Source organism: Anabas testudineus, chromosome 23 (assembly GCF_900324465.2).
Source record: "Anabas testudineus chromosome 23, fAnaTes1.2, whole genome shotgun sequence".
Classification (NCBI taxonomy): Eukaryota; Metazoa; Chordata; class Actinopteri; order Anabantiformes; family Anabantidae; genus Anabas; species Anabas testudineus.
In genome coordinates, this window is record NC_046631.1 from 14,534,611 (window position 1) to 14,560,631 (window position 26,021).

Below are 26,021 nucleotides of genomic sequence, written 5' to 3' on the forward strand. Positions count from 1 at the left end.
GTCTGAAGCGTACTGTATTAAATCCCAACTCTCCAGAAAGCCCAGTGCATTTATTCACACGTTGTTATTTATTAATTCCCCCTCCACAATGAGTGTGGTGGGGCCCCATTGTTTCAGGGGATCAATGTAATCCACAGGCAGCTCAAGCAGCCGCCTGCATCAGGACCCGGGGGCCGCCGCTCACCATTCAGCATTTGTTCGAGCTGGGGCGTCTGTGATTGTCTCAAAGGTCACTCATTTAAAGCCTCTCCAGGCTGGAGAGCAGAGACTCGTCCCTCCCAGAGAGAGCCGAGGAGAAAGTGAATGAAGGGGAGAATACAGACAGTGATATCAGACGGCATCACAGAGACACATTTAAGATGCTCTAAGACCTTTGTAAAGCCACCGGGAATTAGATTAAAGGTGGATTTACTTACAGAGAAATGAAGTGTTTTACAGGCCCATGCAACACAGCTGCAAGACTCCTGACCAATATCTGATGTGAAACAGCTCTTTCCTTAGATAGTTCCATTAAATTATCATGAGCAGCAATAATTGGATTGATAATCTGGTATAGCAGCGATAAAGAGCTAAAAAGTCAACCGACAGTACGTCCAAGGAAAACGAGGTCTTCAAAAATGGACTGGATTAAATAAATCAAGAGAACACAAGCAGCAGATTGACTGAACACAGTCTGTGAACATCTAAAGTGAAGATGCAGCGACCTATAGCTCGGATCCATTCACATGTGGTTCACATGTTATATGTTGTTGTTTATTGGATGTGTAAAAGTGGGAACGTAGCAGCAGTTAAATAAGTAAATTAACTACGGAATGGTTAACGGGTTTTCAGCTGAGTCTGAAGTCTTGAGTATTGTAACATGACAACAATCCACTAGTTTAAAGCTCATATCACTGCCTGTAAATCAGAGTATGATGCTAAAACTCCACCAAGTCAAACAGATTTTCAGAAAGGAAGAATCCATCAAAATGACCTGAAAATCCAGCTGATTCTTTCTTGTTGTGCAGGTGATGTAATATATTTAATCCAAATAGGCGGAATAGTCTTTGAGGATCCCGAAGATACCTTTAAACCAGGATTAGGTTTTTACAATGACTGTCTGGATCTTTTCAAACATTGTGAGGGATTTATCTTTAAGAAAAGCCTGTGCTCAATAGATTGATAGTCGAGCACGTGTATATCTTTGTACTGGACGAGTAGAGACCAAACTGACATCCATTCTTATCTCTAGCTCATTAGATCTATCAGCATGTCATGAAACTGAAGCACATCGTGAACCTGCCTCTATTCATTCCATTAATACACAAGGAAACATTTCAGGTGGAAACTGACAGACTGGTAAATAAAGCTGCATCACTCGACATTTTGGTACACCAAACTACATTGACAAAATTAGGAATTTAAGCATTTATGCTTTTCTTCAGTTCTTTTTTCATGTCATTTCAGCTAGCTGCCAAACTGTGACATCCCAGCACCCTCAAGATCACACCTGACACCTACAGCGTGAGTTGAATGCACATACTGCTCCATTACAGCCTCTCGTTTTCAGACATTACAAGGCCCCACTGATGTACGCACGGTGCTAGAGAAAACACAGTGTGGAATTCTTAAAACTTGTCTAACACAGGGCAGAGTAATTGGTTCTTCTAGTCTGACAAATTAAAAGACTTCCGTTAAACCTTCTCCTCACTGGTGGATCACACTGTAAAGTTCTGGATGACACACAGGGTCTGCGTGTCGCCCAGAACCGCTTTCACCCAATAAAGAACAATCTGATGAAGAAACGTTAACGGCATTGTCAGGGTGTGTGTGTTAACGAACCATTCTCTCCATATACCTGGCAAACTTAGATTAAACACACGGTGCAGAGGCTTTCATCAGCATCCACTCACTGATCACCTTTCATCCACACAGAGCTGCTCTTAATGATGACTGGACGCCGTGATGGGAGGAAAATGGGCTTTCTGCACACGCAATTTTCCGCAGCTACATGTGTTAATTTGCCTTTGAGAGCTGATGATTCACTTTGGTATATTTTCCATCTCAGAGCTGGTGAACATCAAAGTGATGAACATCACCTGTATATATAAAGTGTACTTGAGCTTGGAAGGTGTTTATGTGGCCTGTGCTGAGCTGATGCTTATTCTGGTCCAGAATGGAACTTTTCAATAAGCAAGTGTTTAAATCTTCTTAAGGAAATGTTGACTTGTGAGGTGCTTTAAAGCCCAGGTGACGCCACTCGGCAGCGCTTCAAGATAACTGCTGTTACTGTCATTGTGACATTATTTGAATTTCACAAGCGTCAGCTCTGGATTATTATTATCAGATTGTTGTTTTAAGGAGTTCAAGGTAGTTGCTACTTAAGTTTTTGTACAGTTTCAATCTTTAATTTCAAGACTGATAACAGCTAAGAACTCCCTCCTCAGTAGTTTGTCAGTTGTGTAGCTTCCATACTGCTGTGATGGAGCATTTGTTATTTGGAGATGTCAGATCCTCTCCACACAGCTCACCACTGCCGTTTGTGGCTGAGAGAATCCGTTAATTGAAATTTTGTGAGAGTCCCCTGTTAAAAGTGCTCATGACAGATAAGTCAACTGGAACCAGAGCGGTGGTCATTTCTGCTGAAATTTCTGGAGGAGCCTGCAGAGCTCAGTTACAGCTACATCCAGAGCTTTTGAGTTTTTCAGTTTTGTGTTACTACAAGAAAATATGATAAGACATGAAAGATCAGAACTATTTTGTTATTATTTTAAGCACATTATATTTAGATATTTATTTAGACTTAGATGAAGATCACATTACACTTGATGACAAATTAATGCAGAAAACCATAAAAATTAAAAATTTCACATACGTTTTTTTGACCAAAAAACTTTGTGAACCTTTTGGAATTTCATGGTTTTCTGCATTCAATCAGTGTGATGATATTGGATGTGTTGCTAAAAGCTGTCCTGCCCTTTAAAAACACACACCTGTTCTGGGTTTACTGGTTTCAAGAAGCACTGCCTGATGTGCTGGGGGTTTCTCTAGAACCTTTAGAGCAGGTGGTGGAGAGGAGGATACTGAAGTCATTTGTGCCAACAGCCATCAGCTCGTACAATGACTCCCTGATGGAGAGTCAGTGTCCACGCTGATGGTTTAACAATGTGTAACTAAGTCACTTTCCATTCAAGTTCTACAGTGTGTTTTGTTGTTGTTATTGTCTATACTGTGTGTTATTGTTGTACTGTGTTTTGTGTATTGTCGTGTAGATTTTGTTACTTACTGTTTAAATGTAATGTTTGCTGCAACACTAAAATCAATAAAGAATCTATCTGTCTATCTATGTGAACCATGCCTCACAGAAAAGAGCTCTCAGAAGACTACGATCAAGAATTGTTGACTTGCATGAAGCTGGAAAGGGTTAAAAAAGTATCTCCAAATAATGTTCATGTGTCCACAGTAAGACAGACTGTCTACAAATGGAGAAAGTTCAGCACTGTTACTACTCTCCCTAGACATGGTCGTCCTGTAAAGATGACTGCAAGAGCACAGCGCAGAATGCTGAATGAGGTAAAGAAGAATCCTAGAGTGTCGGCAAACAAGAATGAAGATGGACGGATTGTTGTCATTGATGGAAAAATGAATTCCAGAGTTTATCAAGACATTTTGCAGGAAAACGTAAGACCATCTGTCCCCAACTGAAGCTCCACAGAGGATGGGTGATGCAACAGGACAATGATCCAAAGCATACAAGTAATTCAACAGAAGAATAGCTTCAACAGAACAAAATACATCTTCTGGAGTGGCCCAGTCAGAGTCCTGACCTCAACCTGATTGAAATGCTGTGGGGCGTGACCTTAAGAGAGCCATTCACACCAGACATCCCAAAAATATTACTACACTGAAACAGTTTTGTGAAGAGGAGTGGTCCAAAATGACTCCAGATCGTTGTGCAGGTCTGATCTGCAACTACAGGAAACATTTGGTTGAGGTTATTGCTGCCAAAGAAGGGTCAACCAGTTATTAAGGCCAAAGGTTCACATACTTTTTCCACCCTGCACTGTGAATGTTTACATGTTCAATAAAAACATGAAAACATATGTTTGTGTACTATTATTTTAAACAGACTGTGTTTTTCTATTGTTGTGAGTTAGATGAAGATCAGAGCACATTTTATGACCAATTCATGCAGAAAACCATGAAATTCCAAAAGGTTCACATACTTTTTCTTGCCACTATATATGTTTTAATGAGGAAAAAGCATATGCATCTGTCCCAAACAGATAACTATGAGATTACCTCAGCTCCCAGATGCAAACCTCTAGAGCACGAGTTCCACCAGAAGTATTTTGGAAGGCTGCAAATTCAGTTACAACTTTAGGAAAATCTTAAATAAGTATAATCTCTCCTTCACCTTCAGTTAAACAGATATCTGAATTTCTGAACACGCTATCATTCCCAATTCAGCCGGAAACATTTAATTGAGAAAGTCGCCATCACTTGACGGCCACAGTTAAGGTCATCTGTCGGTCCTGTTTACTGCAGATCCAGCAAGCGGACAGGATTATCCACACTCATTATGTACTCTGTCTTGATAGTGCACCTTTGAGATAACGGAGCTGCTGAAAAACACTTTAGTAGCTGTTCAGATTTTCATCAGTGCAGCTGCCAGATATTTCTTTGTTTACACTCCATTTACCAACAAGGCCCTTCAGTCCTGAAAGGTGCTGCAGTTCCATCTGCCAGTGATGAAAGACGACTTCACTTCAGTAGAAAAATAATCTCCATTAAAAATGCCCTGCACTCACAGTTCTGCATTAGTAAAACAAAGAATCAGCTGGGAAGTATATTCAAGGTAAAAGTACAATGAAACTCAAGCTGACAATCCCATCAAACTGTTATTTTAAAGGAGCTGTGGAGCTTTTGATCATATCCCAGGACTTCATGATCCGGTGGTGTTGGCCTGTTTCCATGAAAACGTTTAGACATGAAACCGACTGAACATTTCTGAGCACGATACAGTCGAAACCTCTAAAAGAGCTTCAAGATCAGACGCTAAGATGGTTTATTTCGAGTGGAAACTCAAAAAGGAACTTTCAAACTCAACTCTTTCCTTTCCCAGTTTGGTGGATAGAAGAAAATCGTAAATGCATCTTTAATAGCACAATAGTAAAACTCCCTTTAAATATCCTGCACTCAAGTTTCACCAGTACAAGAAAAAAATAATCAGATATGAAGCATATTGAAATATTCAGTGCAACTGTCCTGACAAAAAAATCCCATCCAGCAATTCAATAAGTGAATAAATTACACAGTAAGATATGATCAAAAGGTCCAGAATAGATCAAATCAGAGCCATTACCTCTGTGACATTACTTCTCTTTCCAGTATCCTCAGGTTTTTCATGCTTTTAGGTAAAAAGATTTTAGTTGGAAGAGATTAATAGAAAAAAGGAGCAACGACAAACTATTAACAGGTTAGAACTATTTTCTAAAACTTGGCGTCAGATTATAAATCTGAAAACACATTTATGTCATAATGAAAATCTCTAAATTTAAAAACATCCAAAATATTAAAACTTTGACATTTACAATGTAAAATAGAAGCAGAAAGTCTCCAAATACGAACAATCACCACTGAACTGTACAGGATTCAAACCAGCTTCTGTTGTTCCTGATTGGTTTTCTAGTCAAACCTCTTTCCCTGGCAGTAGGACAGCTTATCAAGAGGGACACACAGGACAGACTCTGGCTCTTTGCCCACACTTTGGCAAAGGGGGCATCGGTGATGGAGGCCTGTTGGCCCACATGTGGAGGTGGAGGTTCAGAAGCAAACACAGTGGCAGTGACCCAGCAGAGACAGTCCAGAGGCTATTCGGGCTTTTCAGGGTCGACAATGACCAACTGTCGCATGAGACCTCTCTCCCCATCCACACAGGACTGCATTTCATTTTCAGAAGAAACAGGTTAGTTCAGGAGTGAAGTGGCTCATTGTGACTCTGCAAGGGGACCCTCAGATCAAGTTCACGTTGAGCCACCTGGGCCAGAGGAGAGCACAGGTAGACCGGTCTGACAAAGTCAGATTCATGTCCTGAACTCTCCGAAGCTCTGATTAAGTTTGCACTGATGGATGTTTTAGTCAAACAGCAGAAAGAGATCAGCCTTTTTATTTAATACTTGATACAGCAGTGGTGAGAAGAACAAAACCCTGCACTAAATTCTTCTGCTCACAAGACTTCAGAGAATTTATACTTTAGCATTACTCCTGCAAAAGTTGGAAAGTTCACTGGACATTTTAATATTTAGCATTTTACGACAATTTTGGATGTTTTAGAGAATAACATCATCTAGAAATGTTCAATTAATGTTTGTCTCACAGAATTCCTTAACTACAATCCTAAAATAAGTTTCTACACAAAGAGATTAAACTAAATGAAATGGAAGACAGTCTGTAATGTCCAAATAAGAGTCAATAGTAGCTTCATTACACAAAACAAATGAAGAAAAGCTGTGTTGACTTGATAAAAACACACAGAGAAACTTGAATCAATAAAACAAAATTAGTGACCATCCCTCTTCAATCGATCACTAGCTCCAACGCTAATCACTTTGTTTTTCCAGCAGCCTGTTGCTTTCAAGTTCTTTGATTTCTTTCTCTTTCTGAGGAGAGAATAACGCAGGAAATCACAGCAGCAGCTTCAAACTCTGGTTTGTTTATCATCAATTAACTTTTCAGCAAAGTGCCCAGAAGACATTTCACCAACCGAACGCCAAAACAGAAACAAAACCCTTTCTGAGCCGAGCCTGCTGCGAGTTTCCAGCTATCATCATCACTGAGATTTCAATCGCCAATCTATGCTAATTGGGTTTTCAGAAGTGACAGAGCCACTGCACCGCACAGATGAATGGAAGTTGATAAAAGATCTGGGATGGGAGGTGTTTTTTCCATCTTCAACCTATTTCAGTCCACATCGCAGAGCAATGTTGATTTGTTGGAAAACTGAGAAGTAATGGAAGCTGTTGTGACACGCTGAAACCACCTGCTGTTCTCATCGCAGCTCCTCTCAATAAAAAAAAGAAATGATCAAATCTCACTCTCCCTATTGGCAGGGCGACCCCCCCTCCACATTTTATTACAAGTTTAATAGCACGTCAGCTTGGCTCGTGTCTGTGTGATTTGAGACTGAAGCAATGTTTGTTCAGAGACTAAAAGCACCAACCGGAGAGGGATCTCTGCCTTTATTCCACTTCTGCAGCATCACAGGCTCCCAGAGAAATGTTGCTATAGAGACTTGTCACTCGATCACAGTTGCAGCTCACAGCCCACACAGCAGGAGAGCTGCTATGTAAATGAAAACAACAACAAGAGGAAAATAAAACAAGTGAAGAAGAAGCTGCTTTGAAACCTCTCTGGGCTGTGGAAAAGTCACACGTTTCAAAAAAAGCTCAGTTTGTGTTGTGCCTTCGTTTTCATACTGTGCACGTTATCAAGGCTTCCTGTCACGTCCCATCAGCCTTAGGGAGACGTGGAGTTTCACCTCTCCGTCGACAGAGAGGACGAGGCCCAGCAGGCGGGAGCAGCAGCACGTGACACTGCTGATACTTTGGTACTGGAGGGGAATTTGGTCTTCCTGTCTGACAGATGAGGGAGCTTGTGGCTTTTGGTTTACGTCTTTAAACCAACACCAAACTCGATAAGCATGTCATTTCTACAAATATGTGAGATTTGAATTTGGATTATTAAATAAACCTGATTAAAAACAAGAACAACTCTATTAAGACGTAATGTGTCCAGAATTTACCATTAAATGTAAAATATGAACTTATCATCAGTGAAATTTCACAAAACCTTTTGTGAATTAATCATATTTATTAATTTTATTCTAAAAAAATATATGTTTGTGCATTGTGGTGCATCAGTTGTAAAAAGAGGGTACAAAGACCAAAACATCTCAAATAATCTAATACAATTTTCAGCAAACTAAATTAAATCTAAAATAAATTAATATATATCATAAATCGGTAATTTTTGTAGGTGTTTCCTTTTTAATTGTTTTCACGGAAAAGTAAAAATGTATCTCGAGATGTTAAAGAAGGTTTTAAAAGTAAAAAATAAAGCCAAGTATGAGGTACGATGTAAAAATGAACAAACATAAGATCCAAACTATGGCTTTTGATTCAGAATGTCCAGTGAAATTATTCGATTTAAAAGGTTTCTGCTGGTTAAAGATATTAACTTCCTATTACTTTGACTTGTGTTTTCTTTCTTAAATCTTTTGGCAGAGTTGAGCTCCCTTAAAAAAAACTACTTGATTCTTTATGAATGCAGCAGTGCTCTTTTAATCTCCTTTTAAGTGAAGTTTCAGCCACAACAAATACATGAAAGCCTTCAAAGGCTGCAACTATTCTATGTCTTGTTCACTATCACACAATGGAGCTATTCATTTTAGTCATTTTGCTTTATTACAGACTGTTGAAGCACACTTCCATCAGACTGATTTAGCTCACCTGTGAAATCGGACCATCTTTCATCTTTCCTCAATTGAGAAACATGGCTGCGCTATCTCAGCGTTTATCCGAGGCCAAACCAAATCACCAACTAAAGCAGAAATGATCTGACCATCATGGAGAGGAATGTGGCTAGAGGCCGTCGCTGTAATGAAGACATTTATTTGCGGAGAGAACAGGCGCGCACCTTCAGCGAGAGCGGAGAATATTGACCAGCGGCGGCGACAATCACAAAACGCTCAAAGGTCAAACTCTATATTAAGTGAAGAGAAATTATAGAGCTGCTCCTGCGTTCACTGATCATCTCAACTCTCCTCTCCTAATGGCAGAAAATAGGAGAATGAAAAACGGCAGAAAGAGCAGCAGTAGATTTTATTGGTGTTGAATAAATGGCCAGTTAGTGTCTGTATGAGCCGGGTAAGTTGTCGACCACGTTCACCGTGGAAAAACAGTAAGACCCATTAGATTCTACAGTCGATCCTTTGAAATAACTTTATCGCCACATTACACTGCAGGCCTGGTACAAAGTACCATCAAAACTCCATGTGACCACTGCTTCCTGTAGACTGTGTGAGACAACTGAGGAACTAACTATTCACATAGAGGTTACAGTTCGTAAAGAAATCAAAACACTTCTCCGTCCCTGATCTCACGGCTCTGAATAAATGGGTCAAACTGCAGCAGCTGATCCAGTCTGGTCCCATCAGTCACCACCTAAATATGACAAAACAGTCATAATCTACGCCCATCTAACATGTTCATTGACGTTAGTTTTGGATCTTCCTCCACTTGTGTAACATGACTCTCGTAAAGTCTAGAAGAAGGTTTTCATTACCTCAGCTCAATTAGCAAATTTTGATCCCTCAATTTAGTCGTCTACACCTTTAAATCACCAATTACAGCCTTCAACATCCTTTAAATGTGATTTGCTGATATTTAGTTTCATTCTACAAATGTACTATAGATATAGTGAAGATGTAAAATAGATAAATCAAAATTTGAAGGAACAAATCAAGTCTTTTCAGGGTATAAGTTGCTAAACCGAGGGAATAAAAAGTTGTGTAATGGACTGATTTTAAATTTGAGGAGATAAACAACCAATTAAAAGTAGATATATGACCTTCCACATAAGTACATCACAATATTTCTGTTCTACCATTTTCTCCACACTAAAATCCTCATTTTGAAGTTTATCTATTTCTCTCTCTGTCAATTGCAATCACTGTTCAACTGCAAGCTCACATTTCGCCTCTCTGTCATAAATAACCTCACATACGGCAGCAAAAACAAACACTTTATTAATTCAGCCTCAGCCTGGCAGTGAGGCAGAGAGCTCAGAGCACTAGACCAGGACCTGAGGGGGTCTGAAAGAGTCCAACTGCCCTGTGGGAAGCTTCAGTGCCAGTGTTGACGCCCTGCACTCACTTCTGAGACAACAACCGTTTAACATGTTGGATTAGCCAGGATTAAGGACATCTGTTGGGCAAAATGAGATGCTTCTGTTGGTTCTATTTTCCCTGCTGCGACAGAACAAACCAGGAAGGTACGAGAAATACAGCAGCTGAAGGAGACTGATGTACTTGAAAATACAATGTCCAGTTTTGTTAGACTACTGTTCTTAAAACGCTCTACAGTAGATGTCAGGGATGTTGGCTTTGAACTGCGCTAACACAGAAAAACACGATGCCTTAACCTTAACCACATGCAACATTCGATTTCTGTTTTACTACACTTGATTTAAAATGAGTACTTCAGGAACCTCTATCACCGGTGCTGATTCTTGAATATTAAATAGTGTGTTTCACTTTGTGGACTGGGCTGATATGACTTAAACTCATTTTGAATACTACACCATGCATTTCACTCTATGCTAATCACATATTATTTGTTCTGAATCTCTATATTTAACTTCTAACTTATGAAGTTCACTAGCTAAATGTTCTCATGGATATAATTGGTTAATAGTTTGATTGAAGTGATAATATACATGTTAAACTCAAAGCTGACACTAACCTTTCAGGAACTTCTTTCTTTAAACTAAATACATTTCACATGTACTTCATTATATATATTTGCTTGCCGATGCAGTTTTTGTGATGAAAATAAAAACTGATTTGTTGCATCACATGACACTAAAACAAAAAAGAACAAAGAAACATGATAATTCTACTGTGATTAAATTATATGTTTATTCTCTCACTGGATTAGATTTATTTTCTTTCTCTCTACAGTCAGTGATCAATACTCACTGCTGTCATCATGAACTATTGATCAGAAAAATAAATCTAACCTCATCAATACCTTTGACATGACATTTATAGCCCAGTGTTTTTTGCATATATTAAACTCTCAAATGTCACGATATCCACAGCTCCACACACTGACAACATAACACATTTACTGCACTAAGGCTATGACTATTTATATTATCACTGTAACCAAGTTATTTTCTCCATTTATCTCCAAATAGATAGAATTATACTTTTTACTCCACTACATTTATCTGACAGATCTAATTACTTTTCAGATTCACATTGACATATATTAAATATATTCTAAATTAGAGCATATTACTCGTCTAATGTGATGAGCGCGTTAAGGCAGTAGTTATCATACTGTACTCTAACTATAATAATATTCTGTGTGTCCTCTGTGATTGGTTGATTGAATAACACGCAGAACAATTAATGAAAAAATACAAATAAATGCAACTTACATCTCAGTTGAACTACAACATCTGTCAAATGAGTTCAGTGTGACGTTAAACGATTTCTAAACTGGACTAAAAGTCCTTCACAGAGGATTCAGACACTAAACATAAGTGATAGAGGGACAGGGGAAAGGAAAAGGGGGACAGCTGGCTTTCCTGGAGAGGCAGAGAGAAAGGCGATGGGAGGAGGGGTGAGGTTGGAGGGTGTTTGTTGCCTGAGCAGACTGGGGGAGAGTCTGATGTGGGAGGAGGGGCTGCATTGGAGGCCAGCAGATGGACCTCTGCAAACAATAGAGGCAGACAGATGCAACCACAAAGAATAGCTACCACACAGTGAACGCAGACAAATGTCCGGCTCTGAAGCTGCAGTTCATCTAACGACCACCAGGGGTTCAAACTGAATAATCAGACTAAACCCAACCTGAAAACCCCCAAACTTCGCTCCTCAGACTTTTAAAATCAAACCAGGGGCATGTGACAAGAAGAATGTGTCTGCAGGTTTCTGCATGTTGTTCATGTCGTTTTGTTTGTGACTCTATAAATACCTTCACACATCAGACGTACTAAAGTAATGCAACTTTTATTTTCCAGCGTTTACATAAAAAGGTTCCTAAAATTACAGTCAAGTTTCTCATACACACTGGACGTAAGAGAGAGCAGCTCTTGACTGACCTGGACATTAATTAACTCATCAAACAGTGTTTAGATAGAGAAGAGACATAGACCTGGAGAAAAGAACTGTAATGGAATAGAATAAAAAACCCTGAAAAGGTTTTATCTGTTGTTCAAGTTTTCGTTTCCTAAAGCCTCTAAATATCTGCTGAATACAGAGTGACGTGACGATTTGAAACAATTGAACTGTTGTTAAACAGATACTAGACTGGGTTAAGGACAATGAACCTTTAACGACTAACTTACAGACGGTGATAAAGACGTTTTCTTTCTACCTAAAATCTAAACGCCGTGTACTAACTGAACATCTCCTGTCACCAGAACCACACCGCTGCTCTCTGCAGAGACATTTGAGAACTTTCTGCAGTCACCTAAAGACCTCCGGGGGGACAAAGGGAAGGGTTTTTTTGTCCTACCCAACCCCCACCATCTGAGGGGTGACACGGCCCGAGGCAGACAGAAAACATCCCAACACACTCATCCATGCAGGGGAGGGGCCTCGCTGCTGTGCACGGCACAGGATGGTTCATATGATGTAACAGGGGTGTGTGAAGCTGAAACAGCGGGAACGGTGCTTTAGACATTAATTTATTAATAATGTAGCCCTCATTCCTTTCAGAGACGTTAACTCTGTGATTAAACCTATTCCACATGGTTTACTGCATCCAATCAAATCTTAGTGCCGGGGGAGACCATAACTTCACAGTCAAATGGGTTATGATTCATCTCCCGTTCCCCACCCAGTGTTTTATATCACTTTTAAATGCCAGCAGGTGTTTATGAACTGCGTTACAAATGGCACTGTGCATTTGTGAACACAGTTTCATGTGCACAGGATGCACTGGAACCGGTGCCATTTATTTCTTAGTGTGTGCACAGGTAGTTAAACTTGTTCTCTTTTAGACCTTCGGATGTTTGTCTGACAGGGCTCAGAATTAACTAATCAAACCATGTGATGTGATACAACACATTTCAACAGCAGCACAAAGTCTCCAAAGTGATCATGAAGTTAAATCAACACCTTACTGAACCCGTCCTGAGATGAACCCTCGTCAAGAGAAACGTTTCAGATTGTGTTTTTCTAGCTGTGCTAAACAAACCGCCGTCTGTCTGATGGTGTGTTGTCTGACGGTGAGAACCAGAACTCGCACCAGAGTTCATGTCTTTACTCATGTAGGTCCAATTCTGAACTGTCAACTCACAGCTCTGTCCTCCAGAAACAGTGGATGGAGACATTAAAGGAGTAATCCACAACGATTTAAATGAAAGCATCAAAGCTGATACAACTTAGAAATATAAAATATCAGCATTTAGAGTTAGAACATTAAATTAAATTGAGTGAATCCTGACTTCAACTTCAAACTTACAGCATATGTGATTTATTAAAGTTCTGTTAGCCTGTGATCTGTAGTCAATCTGAAATGAGCTCAGCCCAGAGAAGTTGGACCAGTTTCTACATCTTGTATATACTGTTACTGACATGTTTTCACTGACAGTGGTTTTTAGATAAACCCATGCAGTGATTTTATTGCAGTGCTACCTTATGGCCCAATTCAATTTGACTTTGACGCATCAAAGCAGTAGAAACATCCTAAACCGACTGTCGTGTCACCTCAACTACTTATGAGCGACAACGTGGAACTAGGAATTACCTCTGGGTACCAGCAGGCGGCAGTAGTCAGTATTGGTCTTTAAGGAAAGGAAACTAAAAACGCAGATTCACACATCATAAACAAAGCACCTGGCAGAGTTTGCTTTCCATTTGACACCACTGTACGTCACTACACATGGTTTATAGCTACATCTAATCCAGAATATGTCTGATAAGAAGTTGTAAATTGCACCGTGGGTTCATTTCTCTTCTCATGTAGCGATTTGCTAAGTTGAACAGCCAATCACAGTGAGACGTGTCCAGAGGAGAATCAAAATGATGAAGCAGCTGAAAAGTGCAGACGGGGGGCCGAGTGTGGGACGCACTGCAAAAACAAGGCTGTGTCCCAGCCTTTGATCAAATATATATTTTAAATTAAACCAATGCCTTCTGTTTTTAATTAAAATTTTACTTAGCATTTCAACTTTGCTAGTTGTAGATTGGAAAGAAGGAACTTAATTTGAAATGTAGTTTTCCAAATTTTTAAATTTCTATTCAAATTAGATCTACACCACAGTGTTTCTGAAGCCACCGTCAGTGTAGACTACAGTTGGACCCGTGCTCCCAGTGAATCCATGGTTTATGCAGTCTGTCATTGCCTTTGTTTCCTATTTACTCAACCACATCTTACAATAACCTCTGCCCACTGAAGCCTGACTGAGCGAGGTGTGTGCCAGAACGTGCTGAGGCCAGATAGTCGAGCTAAACGAAGGGCGCCACTGCTCAAAGTTAACAGCAGATGCAAATGAAGCATTTTGTCCAAACACAGGGAATGTGGTTAACCAAACGTTGGAGCCAGGTTTGGCATATGGTGTGTAATTAAGCTCCATGTCAGACAGAGGACGACACCAAGACATGAGGAGGAAGACCTCACAAGACCTCACAACCCACTGAGCCATGAAGCCCACTTGTCTTCTTCTTCATATTGATAAATTCTAACAGAGAGGCTTTCTATCTGAAACCAGTTTTATTCACTTATTCGTTCCTCTGAGTTAAATGAGGTCCAGCTGAACATTAGAACTGAACAACCTCGTCTCTCATTCTCTTGATTCATCTATTAATTTTATTTCTGCGGACATCAAGTTTTGTTTTGTCCAAATTTAAGTTCAAAGTCCAAAACTATTCAGTTCACATATTCAACCTGTTACTTTCTCCCCTGGTACGGTCATAGTGTTAGTTCCCTACAGCCCAAAGCACTAAATAAATAGTTTTGTCCAAGAGTCCAAACTTCACAAATACTCACTTTTAATTTAATTGAATATTTTCTTTGAAAATACCAAACTACCAAATAGCTATTGGAGTATTTGTTTCAGCCCTTCTCCTCCCTATAAGGCCGGACTGTTCCTTTAAATCCTGGCCCGACTGAAAGCTTCTTATCACAGTTTATGGAGGAGGTGTGGAGCTCCATCTCTCCCCCTCTCTCCCTCTCTGGCTGCCTCCTTGTTCTTCTTGTCTCTCCAAGTGTGACGACTTTCAATATCAGTGTATTTGGTTTGAGGCCAGTGGGCAAATATTGACAGAGTGGATCTGAATGAAAGACGTTCCATTTCTGCTGCCGTGCGTCTGAGATGAGTTTTCCTCACCGGAGGAGGAGGTTGTGCATCACGGCGGGCTCGTTGCATGAGGATGGAGAATATTCGGACAGCGTCTTGAGGCTACAGGCCCCTCCCATCAACAAGAACCATTGCTTTCATTTCTTTTGCCTCTCTGCACACTGACTGCTGCCACCATCTATACTACCTGAACCATCAATTCCTCCACTGCAAGCTTTCACTTCTCTTTTCATAGTTCAGCCTCTGCAGCATCAGGCCTGTGGCAGAATCATGACATACCGGCGAGTTTGTCCAACTCTGAACACAAAGTGACCCTGACGTCTGCCTAAACTAGTTCCTCCATGATGCAATGATTCACTCCATCCTGACAATTACCTTAACAAGTGGCAAACTGCTCACTATTGAAGCAGCCCCCCCACCAAACTCCTTTTCTGCACCATTATTGCTCATCCACAATCACTTCAAATTAGATCTACAAGTCAATACTAGAAGTCAATATTTAATTTGCTCATAGCAGGTGGTGATTCAGTCAGAGACATGGTGGATCATAAAGATGAACGTGTCCTTCATGTGAAGCACTGAGGGGGCTGAAACTCATTGGATGGGTGCACTTAACATGGAGGAGAGGTCCGACTGATAAAAAGGTTGTTAACTAGACACAGAAAATTGTAAATTATGGCTTCATCTAAACTATTGTGTAAAGTCTAGAGTGAGAGGGTACATGTTAAAAAGGACGAGGACACAAAGGTACAAGGTAGGAAGGAAGGGGGTGTGTCTCCATGTCTACTACAGAACATTAGTCAGACCTGCTGAACTCAGATTCTGTTGTACTGGTTTTGAAAACACCCCTGAAAAAATATAACTTTAAATTGAATTGCCCCCTTTCAAATAATCCTACTGTGGATTGATTGGCTCAAATGTGTGAACCACTTTTGGTTTGGATCTGATGCAGTTCAACATGTTAGTTCTGGGTTCAGAGCAACAAGGCAGATAATAAAGGAAAGACACACAAAGGTAAAGAGAGGGCGATACACTGCACAGATGGAAAATATTGGAATTACATGACTGATCACAATGATGAACAGCTCAAACTACCTACACCACTTTCAGAACTCTGCATGGAAACGTGATGTGCTGCCAAAAGAATTTAAAATGACAGGAAACAGCTAAAAACTAAAAACCACCACAGAAAACAAGTGAATGAGACAACGACAGGTCAAAGGAGCTGGTTCTATCCTGCAAGCCTTTATTTTTTGGGAACTAAGACGCTGAGCGTCCTTCCTTGATGCTGACTGGCTGTTGAAAACTGCACAGTCGCTGTAAACTCTCCAGAGAATGAAAGCTTCTCTGTTTCGTATTATGATGTTCAGAGTTGATCTCCCTTTTCCACTGCGTCTAATTATACCTCAGGGAGGTAACAAAGGAAGGTGTTGCACAGTGTTCTTCATTACTTGGCTGGAAGAGGACCCTTGCAACGTGTCTGAGAGTCTTTAACCACAAAAACTGAGGAGGACTTGTGTTTATCTTCTGTTCATCTGAGTGAAGGAAGTTTAGTTCTGTGCCAACACCATCGGGGATTTTTGTGTTTTATCTCAGAACTTTTGTGGCCATTACTGAAGTGACAGACTCTCAAGAAGTGGTTTTAATTACCTCGCCTGGTTAACAGCAACAGGAATAAAGTGATAAAAACACCTTTTACAACATGACTGTCATGCTGTGTTGAAAGCGACTGGACGCTGTTCAAACTGACAAGAGTCCTGCAATAACCAGCTGAGGGAAAAAAATGCAAATGTACCCATTTACAAGGTAAACCTGTAAAACAAATTCAGCCTCAATTACACACGCTGATGCCTTGCAACAATTATCCACCCATCACAGAACACAAAGTTCATTTTAATTAGGTTTTTTCCCCTCACAGCTCTTGTGCATTGCATGCTCTGGAAATATATGCAAGAGCCTGTAGAAACCAAAGCTGCCACAATGTGAGGAGAAACCTACTCTAATGAATCACAGCTCTGACATTAAACTGACACATAATGAATCTCCAGCTGTTTTTTTATCCTTTTTTGTTTGTGCTCTTTGAATGCAGCCAAATAAGACATTTAAGTTCTTCACTTTGGAGATGAACTGTGGATCCATACAGGCCGGCACAAACAGTTCTGTAAAACTATGTAGGAGGAAGACGGATGATGAACAGATAAATACAGAAAAAGTCTGACAAGCTATCGCTTAGGTCACTCATATCTACAGAGTACATTACTTATAATCAAATGTATTAAAGTTTATTTATCTAAATGTTAAGTTAGTCAAAAGCTTTGTTTAATAGATGCTGTATTACTGGTTTTACACAACTTTTCTATACTTTTATTTTACATTTCGGAGCAAAAATGATTATAGTTACTGCTACTACTTAAATTATTTGACATTTATTCCAATTTGGATTTTACATGATAAAATACAAAACAAGGTTTTCTCACAAATGAATCTTTCTGTCTTGAGACTTCTTACAAAAAAAGCACTTTGTAGTTTGGGTCTGTCATGTTCAGATGTATAGACGTTTTCAAAAAGACACTTCACCTCTAAATGTCTGGCGCTGTGTTAATCTAAAGAACTATTCAAGGCCTAAACAGGTCAAATCCTCCATATCATAAAATAGATCACATATAAAACACTGATAACTTTGTGTGGTTCTTTCCTATCCCACTCAGATTTATCTGGAGACCCTTCGAAGGGTCCAGAACCCTGTTTTAGTAACCACAGGGCTAAACAGTACGTCTCACTGATGCATAAAATTTCTGACTTTTTGTATTGTATTAAAATCGGAAGAACCAGTAGAAATCTGCCTACCTGTCCATTTTGAAGTTCATTGAGGCCTTTGCACAGTGTCTGATTCTGCAAAAAGAAAAAAGAAACGTGAAATCAGCTGTAAAAATAATGATTTTTAAAGACAACAGTCTCTCTACAATCCGACAGTCAGTATTTGTCTGTTACATGTCATGTCATGTATATACAATATAAATATGTTCCAAAGTTTCAATAAATGACTCGTAAAACACAAAGAAATGGTCCGATGACACGCAGTACATGACATGTAGTTGTATAACATGTAGTCAATTCAGTGCTGAAGGCTGTGTGTGGAACATCTATCTGCAAACTTTTTGCTCTTATCCACTTCATGCTGCAGTGAATGCTCCTCCTCACCCACTGCACTTTAACAAAACACCAACAAACACCAGTGAAACCTCAGGAGGCAGAAACACCGTTGTGCTGTCACAGCTGGGCCCTTCCCAGCTGGCACGGGAAGATCTGTGTCTATTTGTCATCTGTAATCTAATGGATAGACGCAGGAACATCAGGGGACCGGAGCGGAAAAACTGAAGCAGAGTCGAGAATCTTTATTTTTTTATTTCCCTGCAGCAGGGCAGGTGGTTAGGATAGAGTGAGAGGAGAGTGTCTGAGTGTGTGTGTGGATCGTCTGATAGATAAATCGTTCTGTATGCATTGCTTTTCACACTTGGGAAATTTATAAGCAGAAAGCTGATAGTTTCCAAATCAGTTGCTCTTGGGAGTTGAGCGGTGTTGCGTCAGAGAGAGATTACAGCACTGTAAAGCTCAAACCATTTTACAACATCTACAATGTGTCTTACTACGTCGACTCATTCACTACGGCTGCGTTCTGTGTCGATGCCTGCAGCTTTAGCGGTACCGCAGTTTAGTTTTCCACACATATTCACAGTCTGAGTTCCTACAGTTGGCAGCAGTGTTGGAGTAATAACTGCAGATGATGACCTCTAGTACCACAGCAGTAACGGTGCAGAGTGGGTGGGGGAGGAAATATTCAGTGAATTGCTTCTGGTTACTGTGAGCAAATAGCTTTAACACTGTCATCCTAAATTCTGCAGGTAGTCCGTGTGCACTGTCCTGTGCCAGTTTTCATCACCTGGTGGCGCTCGGGAGATGTTTTAATGAGCTTCTCCTCCTATATCTGTAATCTCAAGCTTGTGTGGCCAGTTTCTTTGTTATTCTAAACTCAATTTACTTCCAATGCCCACAAAGAGCTTGTGTACAGACACGGTGGTACATCCCAAACCAGTAGTTTACATCAGTTCCCATAACTTCACCATGCCATCACTATAGTTATTTAGGCAACTCTGCTTTTCCCTGTAGCTACAGGGTGTAAATGCTGCAGAAACACCATCCTTGAAAATTAAGAAACATTACCACATAAACCGACGCACACCTGCAACAGCATTCTGTGTAATTGTGTGCTACTATGCCTGCTACTACAAACCAGTGCTGCAAATTCACTATCAAACTAAAAGAAGCAATCACAGAAAGAGAGCAGTTGTTTTATGCAGGGTTCCTTCATTAAAGCCCAAATTGAAAAGAGGCAGCTACGTGTTTATGCCCTTCATTGCTAAAATACAAATATTTGTTGTGCAAGTCACAAGGTAAAGATAAGCTCACTGACTAAATTTGCTGCTGAATGCATCTGAATGAAATTCTCTGTCGCAATAAAATCCTCCCCCTCCCCCTGAATGCAACAAAATGAAAACAAATGGCATTTCCACCCATATTTACAGCCAGAGCATCTGTTCAAAATGCACACAAACACAGCCGGCTTCTGCTTTCTTGTTAGTATTTGGACGGGGAGGCTTTCTGGGGAGAGCATTAGCGCTGTTTGGCTAACTCTGACGGGCTTCATCTCTCAAAAGCTGCAACCGTGGAGCCTCGTGGGAAACGGCAACCACCTGCACAGCTCCCAACACTCTGCTGTCCAAAGCAGAGAACGTCCCAAATTTACTTCCCACCAAATGTTTGGAAAATGTGTCTTTGCTGGTTTAATATTGGTGGTTTAACTTTAGAAACTGCCAAGTGGCCCAGTAACTTTTTAAAATCATACTCAAATAAAATCTTGTCTTCTGAGCGCATACCTTTTACTTTCCATGAGGATGGAATTAGATAGAAGTTCCATGAATGGAAATGGTTCATCTTCTGGGGATCTTGAACATCTAAAAGACCCCAGGGATGCGTTTTAGTGTGTGTCCAAACTGGAAAGGGTTTGTTCCTAAAGGTCCTTTAATGTGCTCAGTCAAATGAACTGCATCCTGACATTTAGATGTTAATCTTTCTGGCATTGAATGAGAACTGTTGGTGGCCCTAGAGAATCCGAGCGTCCAAAAAAATCTTAATTATTTATCCTCTATGGAACACGACTGACCATAGCAGAATTCATACAAATCTGGGCCATAGTTCTTGTGCTATTGTGTTCTGCACAAAAGTGTTGAAAGTGTTCAATTGTTCATTATCTTTGGCCAGAAAAGAAACCAACTCTCCACTGGCTGATCGTCTCCACTTCATGTTTACCAGCCCAGGTGAGAAAGCCTGAAGATAAATTTGGGACACTGTTGTTTGAGAGGCCAATCACGAGGGACTGGAGGCAAGTGCCTGATGAGTGCAGGAGCAGCAGGAGGCGTGATGAGGTGACGAGGATGAGGTGGAGGCTCTGAGAGCAGGCCTGGTCCCCAGTGTGGCAGCAGCTGATGGCAGCGTGAGGCTGAACATGCTCCGACATGCCAGTGTTCAATTAGAGGTGTGGCTCTCACATATTCACAGCTCCATCAGGAGAAACAGCCACTTAGTTACAGTGAAAATGACTGTTAGAGCATCATTTAGGATGCCTGTGGATACTGTTTATATAAGATAATTATAAGAAGCTCTTGGAAGCTCCATTTCCCAGATGTTCAGTCATTTCTTAGAGAAAAAATATATTTTTCTTTACAGCAGTTTTTGATCAGATACGATTTTCCAGCAGCAGATTTGTGATAATTTATAACTCAGCCTCGTTTACACATGGTTTATAAGCTGTGGCTAATGGCCACTAAACACTATTAATAGTTAAATCATTTACTAGTGCTTCTCAGATAGTTACAAGCCATGAAGTATAAAAATTTATGACCAGTTGTATAATGTGTCCCAATATATAAGAGGAACATGTCTCAATCAATTAATAAGTAATAAACTCTCATAATGTAGTGAAAATGCTTATTATATGGATATTCTATCCCGGCTTCTTTACCCTAAATAAAGCTGGACCCAGCAAATGTTTGAATTCATTACTTTAAAATCACCAAAACATTTGATTATTGATTCATTTCTGTTGGTTGATTAAATGATTAACTGAGTAACTGTTGCAGATACATGCAAATAACTTTATGATCAAAATTAATTTGATCAGAAAAATTATGATCAAATTAATCATCACAGATACCGAACCCTAAATATTATTATTATTATCACTATCAATAGCAATAAATAGGTTTTAGTATTTAATAAGTAAGTTTGCATTAATTAAAAACCTAATTATTAATTATTTAGGTCTATGTGTTTTTCTTCTTATCATCATCTCTGTAGTAATAAATGTTAACATTTGTTAGGGAGGTAAGTCGTTGAATATTGCATTTACATAATATTGAATGTAAAGAGGATGAGTATATACCTATCTATATAAGACTTGTCATTTAAATTTAAGACTCTTTACTCCTCCTAACGTCATCTTTGAGTAAAGCCTTTTACTCAATACAACGTGCAGATATTTTGTGTTTTAATAACTTTCTTGTTTTCACTTTAATCCAAATTGCTGCTACTGACTCCTGATCAACTTGACTTCCAGTTTCTGCCATCCGAACCTGAGCTTTTGAGGCTAATATAGTGTGAGACTGTTGATAGCTGGTGTCTAACGTAGAGAAAATGACTGAGTTTATGGAGCTACAGACGACTCGCAGCCTCTCGGTTTGCCTCTGGGAGCTGCAGACAACAGAGTATCATTAATTTCTGCTCTGAACCTACAGACAGGACAGCAGCGTCCCACTCCATCTCAGTGCTATCACACAGCAAATTGCCTTTTCATTAGACGCAGGTAAATGAAATTGTCTTTTGTCTCTGCTGCACATGTGAAAGAGAAGTCATCCAGTATCCAGTGCAGCTTTGACAGACTGAACTGAGGAGGAAAACCTGCTCACCGCGACTTCTTATTTCTGTTAAAGGAAGAAACACCTCTGGGTACAGCCACATTGTCTCATCTCAGGGATTTACTGTTCATGACATTTTATAAATTGCTTTTTGGTATCAAACTTCATTTACTTCTGGTCCCCTGGTTAAAGAGAGATAGATAAACCTCCAGGCATTAGAACAGTAATGGATCTAAAAGTATTGGTGTTACATACTTGGATGATGTGGTCTGCTTTTCAATCCTGCAAACCTGGATTAAAGTACTGTTACCTCCATTACTTACTATCAACTATGAACATGTTTCCTTTAGGAAAGGCTCCAATGCAGTGCCTATGAGTTAACTAAAAAAAAGGATAAATCCTAATAATGTTGACAACCTACAGGCTTCCTTTAGTGCTACAACTGGGTTAAAACTTTCACATACCTGCAAAACAGGCACAAAAAGTGTCAACTAATGCTCCTTTGATTAATGTTTAAATTTTAAATACTTCATTGATCCCTGTGGGGAAAGTCAGGGCACATCAATGCCATTCTAGGCACTGGGGCAAAATCAACTAACAAGATTTACAGGACATAAATCGACATTACAATAGCAACCACAACAATTATTACATTTATTTCACTGTCAACAATCAAAAACTAGCTGTGAACATTAACTTTAAACCACAGACCTATCACCGTGGCTCCAGACTATTCGGTTCGTCCATCTTGAGCTAACAGACCCAGCCTAGGGACCGTTCTGTAGTGTTTCGTCTTTTTGATTTGTTTTTGAAATTGTGGACATTTTAATGCACCTATCAAGCATAACTATGTTTTTTAAAATAGTTTTTGATGAAAAAACAATTTCACTTTGCAGTGAAGACCACACTTAGGGTATTTTCATCGTTCCCTCACTCCTGCATCTCTACATCTTTTCCAGCACATTTCTGCCTGTAAGATGGGTAAAAATCAGTGTAAAATGGCAGCTCTATCAAAAAAGCTCTTTGATTCTGAGGTGCCAAATGCAAAATGTTTTTCTGCCCTGCACAGGAATAACAAAAATACTCCACCACACACCCTCTGAATGGTTCCTGCCATCCAAGGATCATCATCTGTAGCTGGTTTTTAAAACTGTTCAAGTGTTACAGTGGATATTTCTTCTTCAAAGCCTGAGACTTAGGTTTTCTGACTAACATCAGGTCTTTGTAGTCCACATTCAGTTTTCTAATAAGTAATTCCTTTAGCCTTTGATCATTTCTGTGTAATGTTCCAGTACATAGTGTTACACAGGCTTCCAATTTTCACTCTGAACACTCGTTTCTAGAGTGGAAGTAATTTTCTGACTCAGTCTCAACCTTTCTGATTTGTCTTTCAATGAAAGTCTCGTCGGGAGCCTGAAATCTTCAACTCCGTTCATACAGAAATCCTTCTTCGTTAACAAACCAGCTAGTGCAGCAGTATGTCAGTATCAGTTTCTAATTTTAGTGGTAACTTCAGTGCTCCTTGACATTAAACCGATAAAGAAAAAAACAGTGGAAAGGTCAAATTTTTAATCAGCTGGTGCCACTCTCCAATCAGACAGACAATCTGTGTGCAGAGTTGAATCATGCAAATAGAGACACTGACTTTATAAACTAACTGACTTTGATGGTAAACTAATTCTAAATCATAAAACTGCCTTAAAAACCATACAAACCTGTATCACAGCCAGATCAACATTCATTTTATTCTTATTGGGTATGAGAATCTCTGGTCAATCTCTCCTCAGCTCATATTCCAAAAAACATGGTCTTATCATTACGAGACAACACCTGGACACATCTGGTCAGCAGGTGGAAACAGTTTGATGGTGGAAAATAAAACCAGTTTCACATTCTCTGCTAAATGCTACAAACCATATTGTACTTGTATCGTGTCACAAATGACACTTTTTAAATGTTCAAACAATACAAAGTATGCACCAGCTCATAGACAAACATTTTTGGAAACATTTAAAATGGTTATAATTATTAGAAACGTGGAAAAAACTGAAGCTACGGAGCCTGCGAAACACAAAATTTGCATCCCTGCCAAAATCTTCGGCCGTGACTAATTAGGGTGAAAGATGTGGTAAAATGGCATGTACAGTGTGTGTGTAGGCCTTTTAGCATGAGATAACAGTGGTGCTCTTGAATTATTCTTAAAACATCTTAGCTACCTGTAACTGTGTGACCTTGTTGTGCAGCAGTATCTATGTCTCTCCGTTTCCAATATTTATGCAGAAACTGATCTTTTTAAAGGGTTCACAAACCTTTAAGAGTTGCTGTACGTTGGGCTAAAAAGTAATTGGGACGGCAGCAGCTTCAGAGCCACAGACGAGCCTCTGAGCATTAGCATTTATTTAAATCACATGTTTAAACCAGACAGAATACCATCAGTGTAGGATCCGGCCTGCAGTCCTGCTTCTGTCAGCGAACAACCTGCACGTCTGCCTCTGTCTCTTTATTTTTATGCCTTGTTATATTTGGCATGTTGCTACGGAAACTAGCCTTCATTTAAGAACTATTGTTGCCTCTTTCACAAAGGGTAGAACAAACTGTGCTGAGGCTTTTCTTTCATTTCTGAAGGATGCCTTTGACATGGAGCTCAGGTACAGCGGAGGCTAAAAGGAACACAAAAAAAAGTCTCTGTGGCAAGCAAGTCATTATTTCTCATTAAGCAAAGCTGCACAGTAATCACTCTGCTTTTCCAGGCACAGATTCAGCTGACTGTTGAGTAATGTGTAGAGAACGAACACACAAAAACACACACACTCGTGGCCAGAAGCTGTGTCGAGACAATATGGATATACAGTCCTCAGAAATAAAACAGCGCCTGTGGGCAGCAGCGCCACTTCAACTCGCTCCAAATAATTGGGTTAATTTAGCCGTTTAGTGTGATGACGCCCCAGGACGGTGCCCAAAAAGTCCACGGCAGCTACAACAGTTGTGACCAAAATAAAAAATAAAACTAAGGCGGCAGCAGCAGCAGCAGCTCTGACTCGGCTGCAGTCTCCATACTGTTTCTGCCTTTATCTCTTTCTCTGGGGCACTTCTGTCCAAACTCTACTTATTTTTAATTGCTTTTCAGCGTTTGTCCACATCTTTGTTTACGACTCTGCGGCCTCCGATAAGAAAAGCAATAATGGGAAATTAATTTGAATACATTTACAGAGGTAGCTAAAATGTCGACCTTTAAAATAAAATTTTGGCCACAGAGAGAAGCCATTCTTCTCATGAACCCCATTCTGCTGTGTTCATTAGTTTCTGTGCAGCGTCTACATGTGCTAACAAAGCAGGTGGTGTCCCAGACAGACTACATGAAAACATCATGTGTGTCAGAGGCCAAAGACGACGTACCACAGCCGTCTGGATGGACGGTTAAATCAGCCACACAGAGGCAACAGATACAGAGGACGGGAGTGTGATCGCAGAGTCCAACGAGTCAGTAGAAGAAAGAGCCTGTCAGACAAATGGTCCCAGATCCCAGGATGTACAGGAGTAAACTTGGTGGCACTTTATGTAATTTCCAGCTAATTTCCTTCCTCATAATGTCATAAAAAATTGCTACATAGCAGTTAATTACTGGGAAAGATTAACACAAATTTGTACTAATAAGATGAGAGAATTAGAGAAAATGTTAGTTATACAGTTATATCTAAATTTAGATTTGGATGCTTTACTGTGGATCTGCTTAGCAATCTATAGCTACTGATTTAATGAATGTTTTTGCTGCACGTGGGTTAATGCTGCTCATTATAATCAAGAAATACATCCTAATATCTCACACACAAACTAGAGGCTTTTTGTATCTTGTCTAAATAAAATAAATAAATAAATAAAATATCATACACGGCAGAATTCAAAAAAACACGTCAAAAATGTGCTCGTCTACGTAGTTGAGGCCACTAGATGGTAAAAACTAGAACTGTCTTTTAA

General features: G+C 39.8%; 1 protein-coding gene across 1 annotated transcript in view; it reads right to left on the reverse strand.

The window, feature by feature from the left end:
* phf21b (PHD finger protein 21B) overlaps nt 1–26,021 on the reverse strand; it is a 66,493-nt gene that overhangs the window by 14,573 nt on the left and 25,899 nt on the right. Inside the window, exon 2 of the mRNA XM_026362025.1 lies at nt 17,923–17,967. Within this exon, the coding sequence (XP_026217810.1) occupies nt 17,923–17,967 (45 nt within the window). The remainder of the gene's footprint in view (nt 1–17,922; nt 17,968–26,021) is intronic.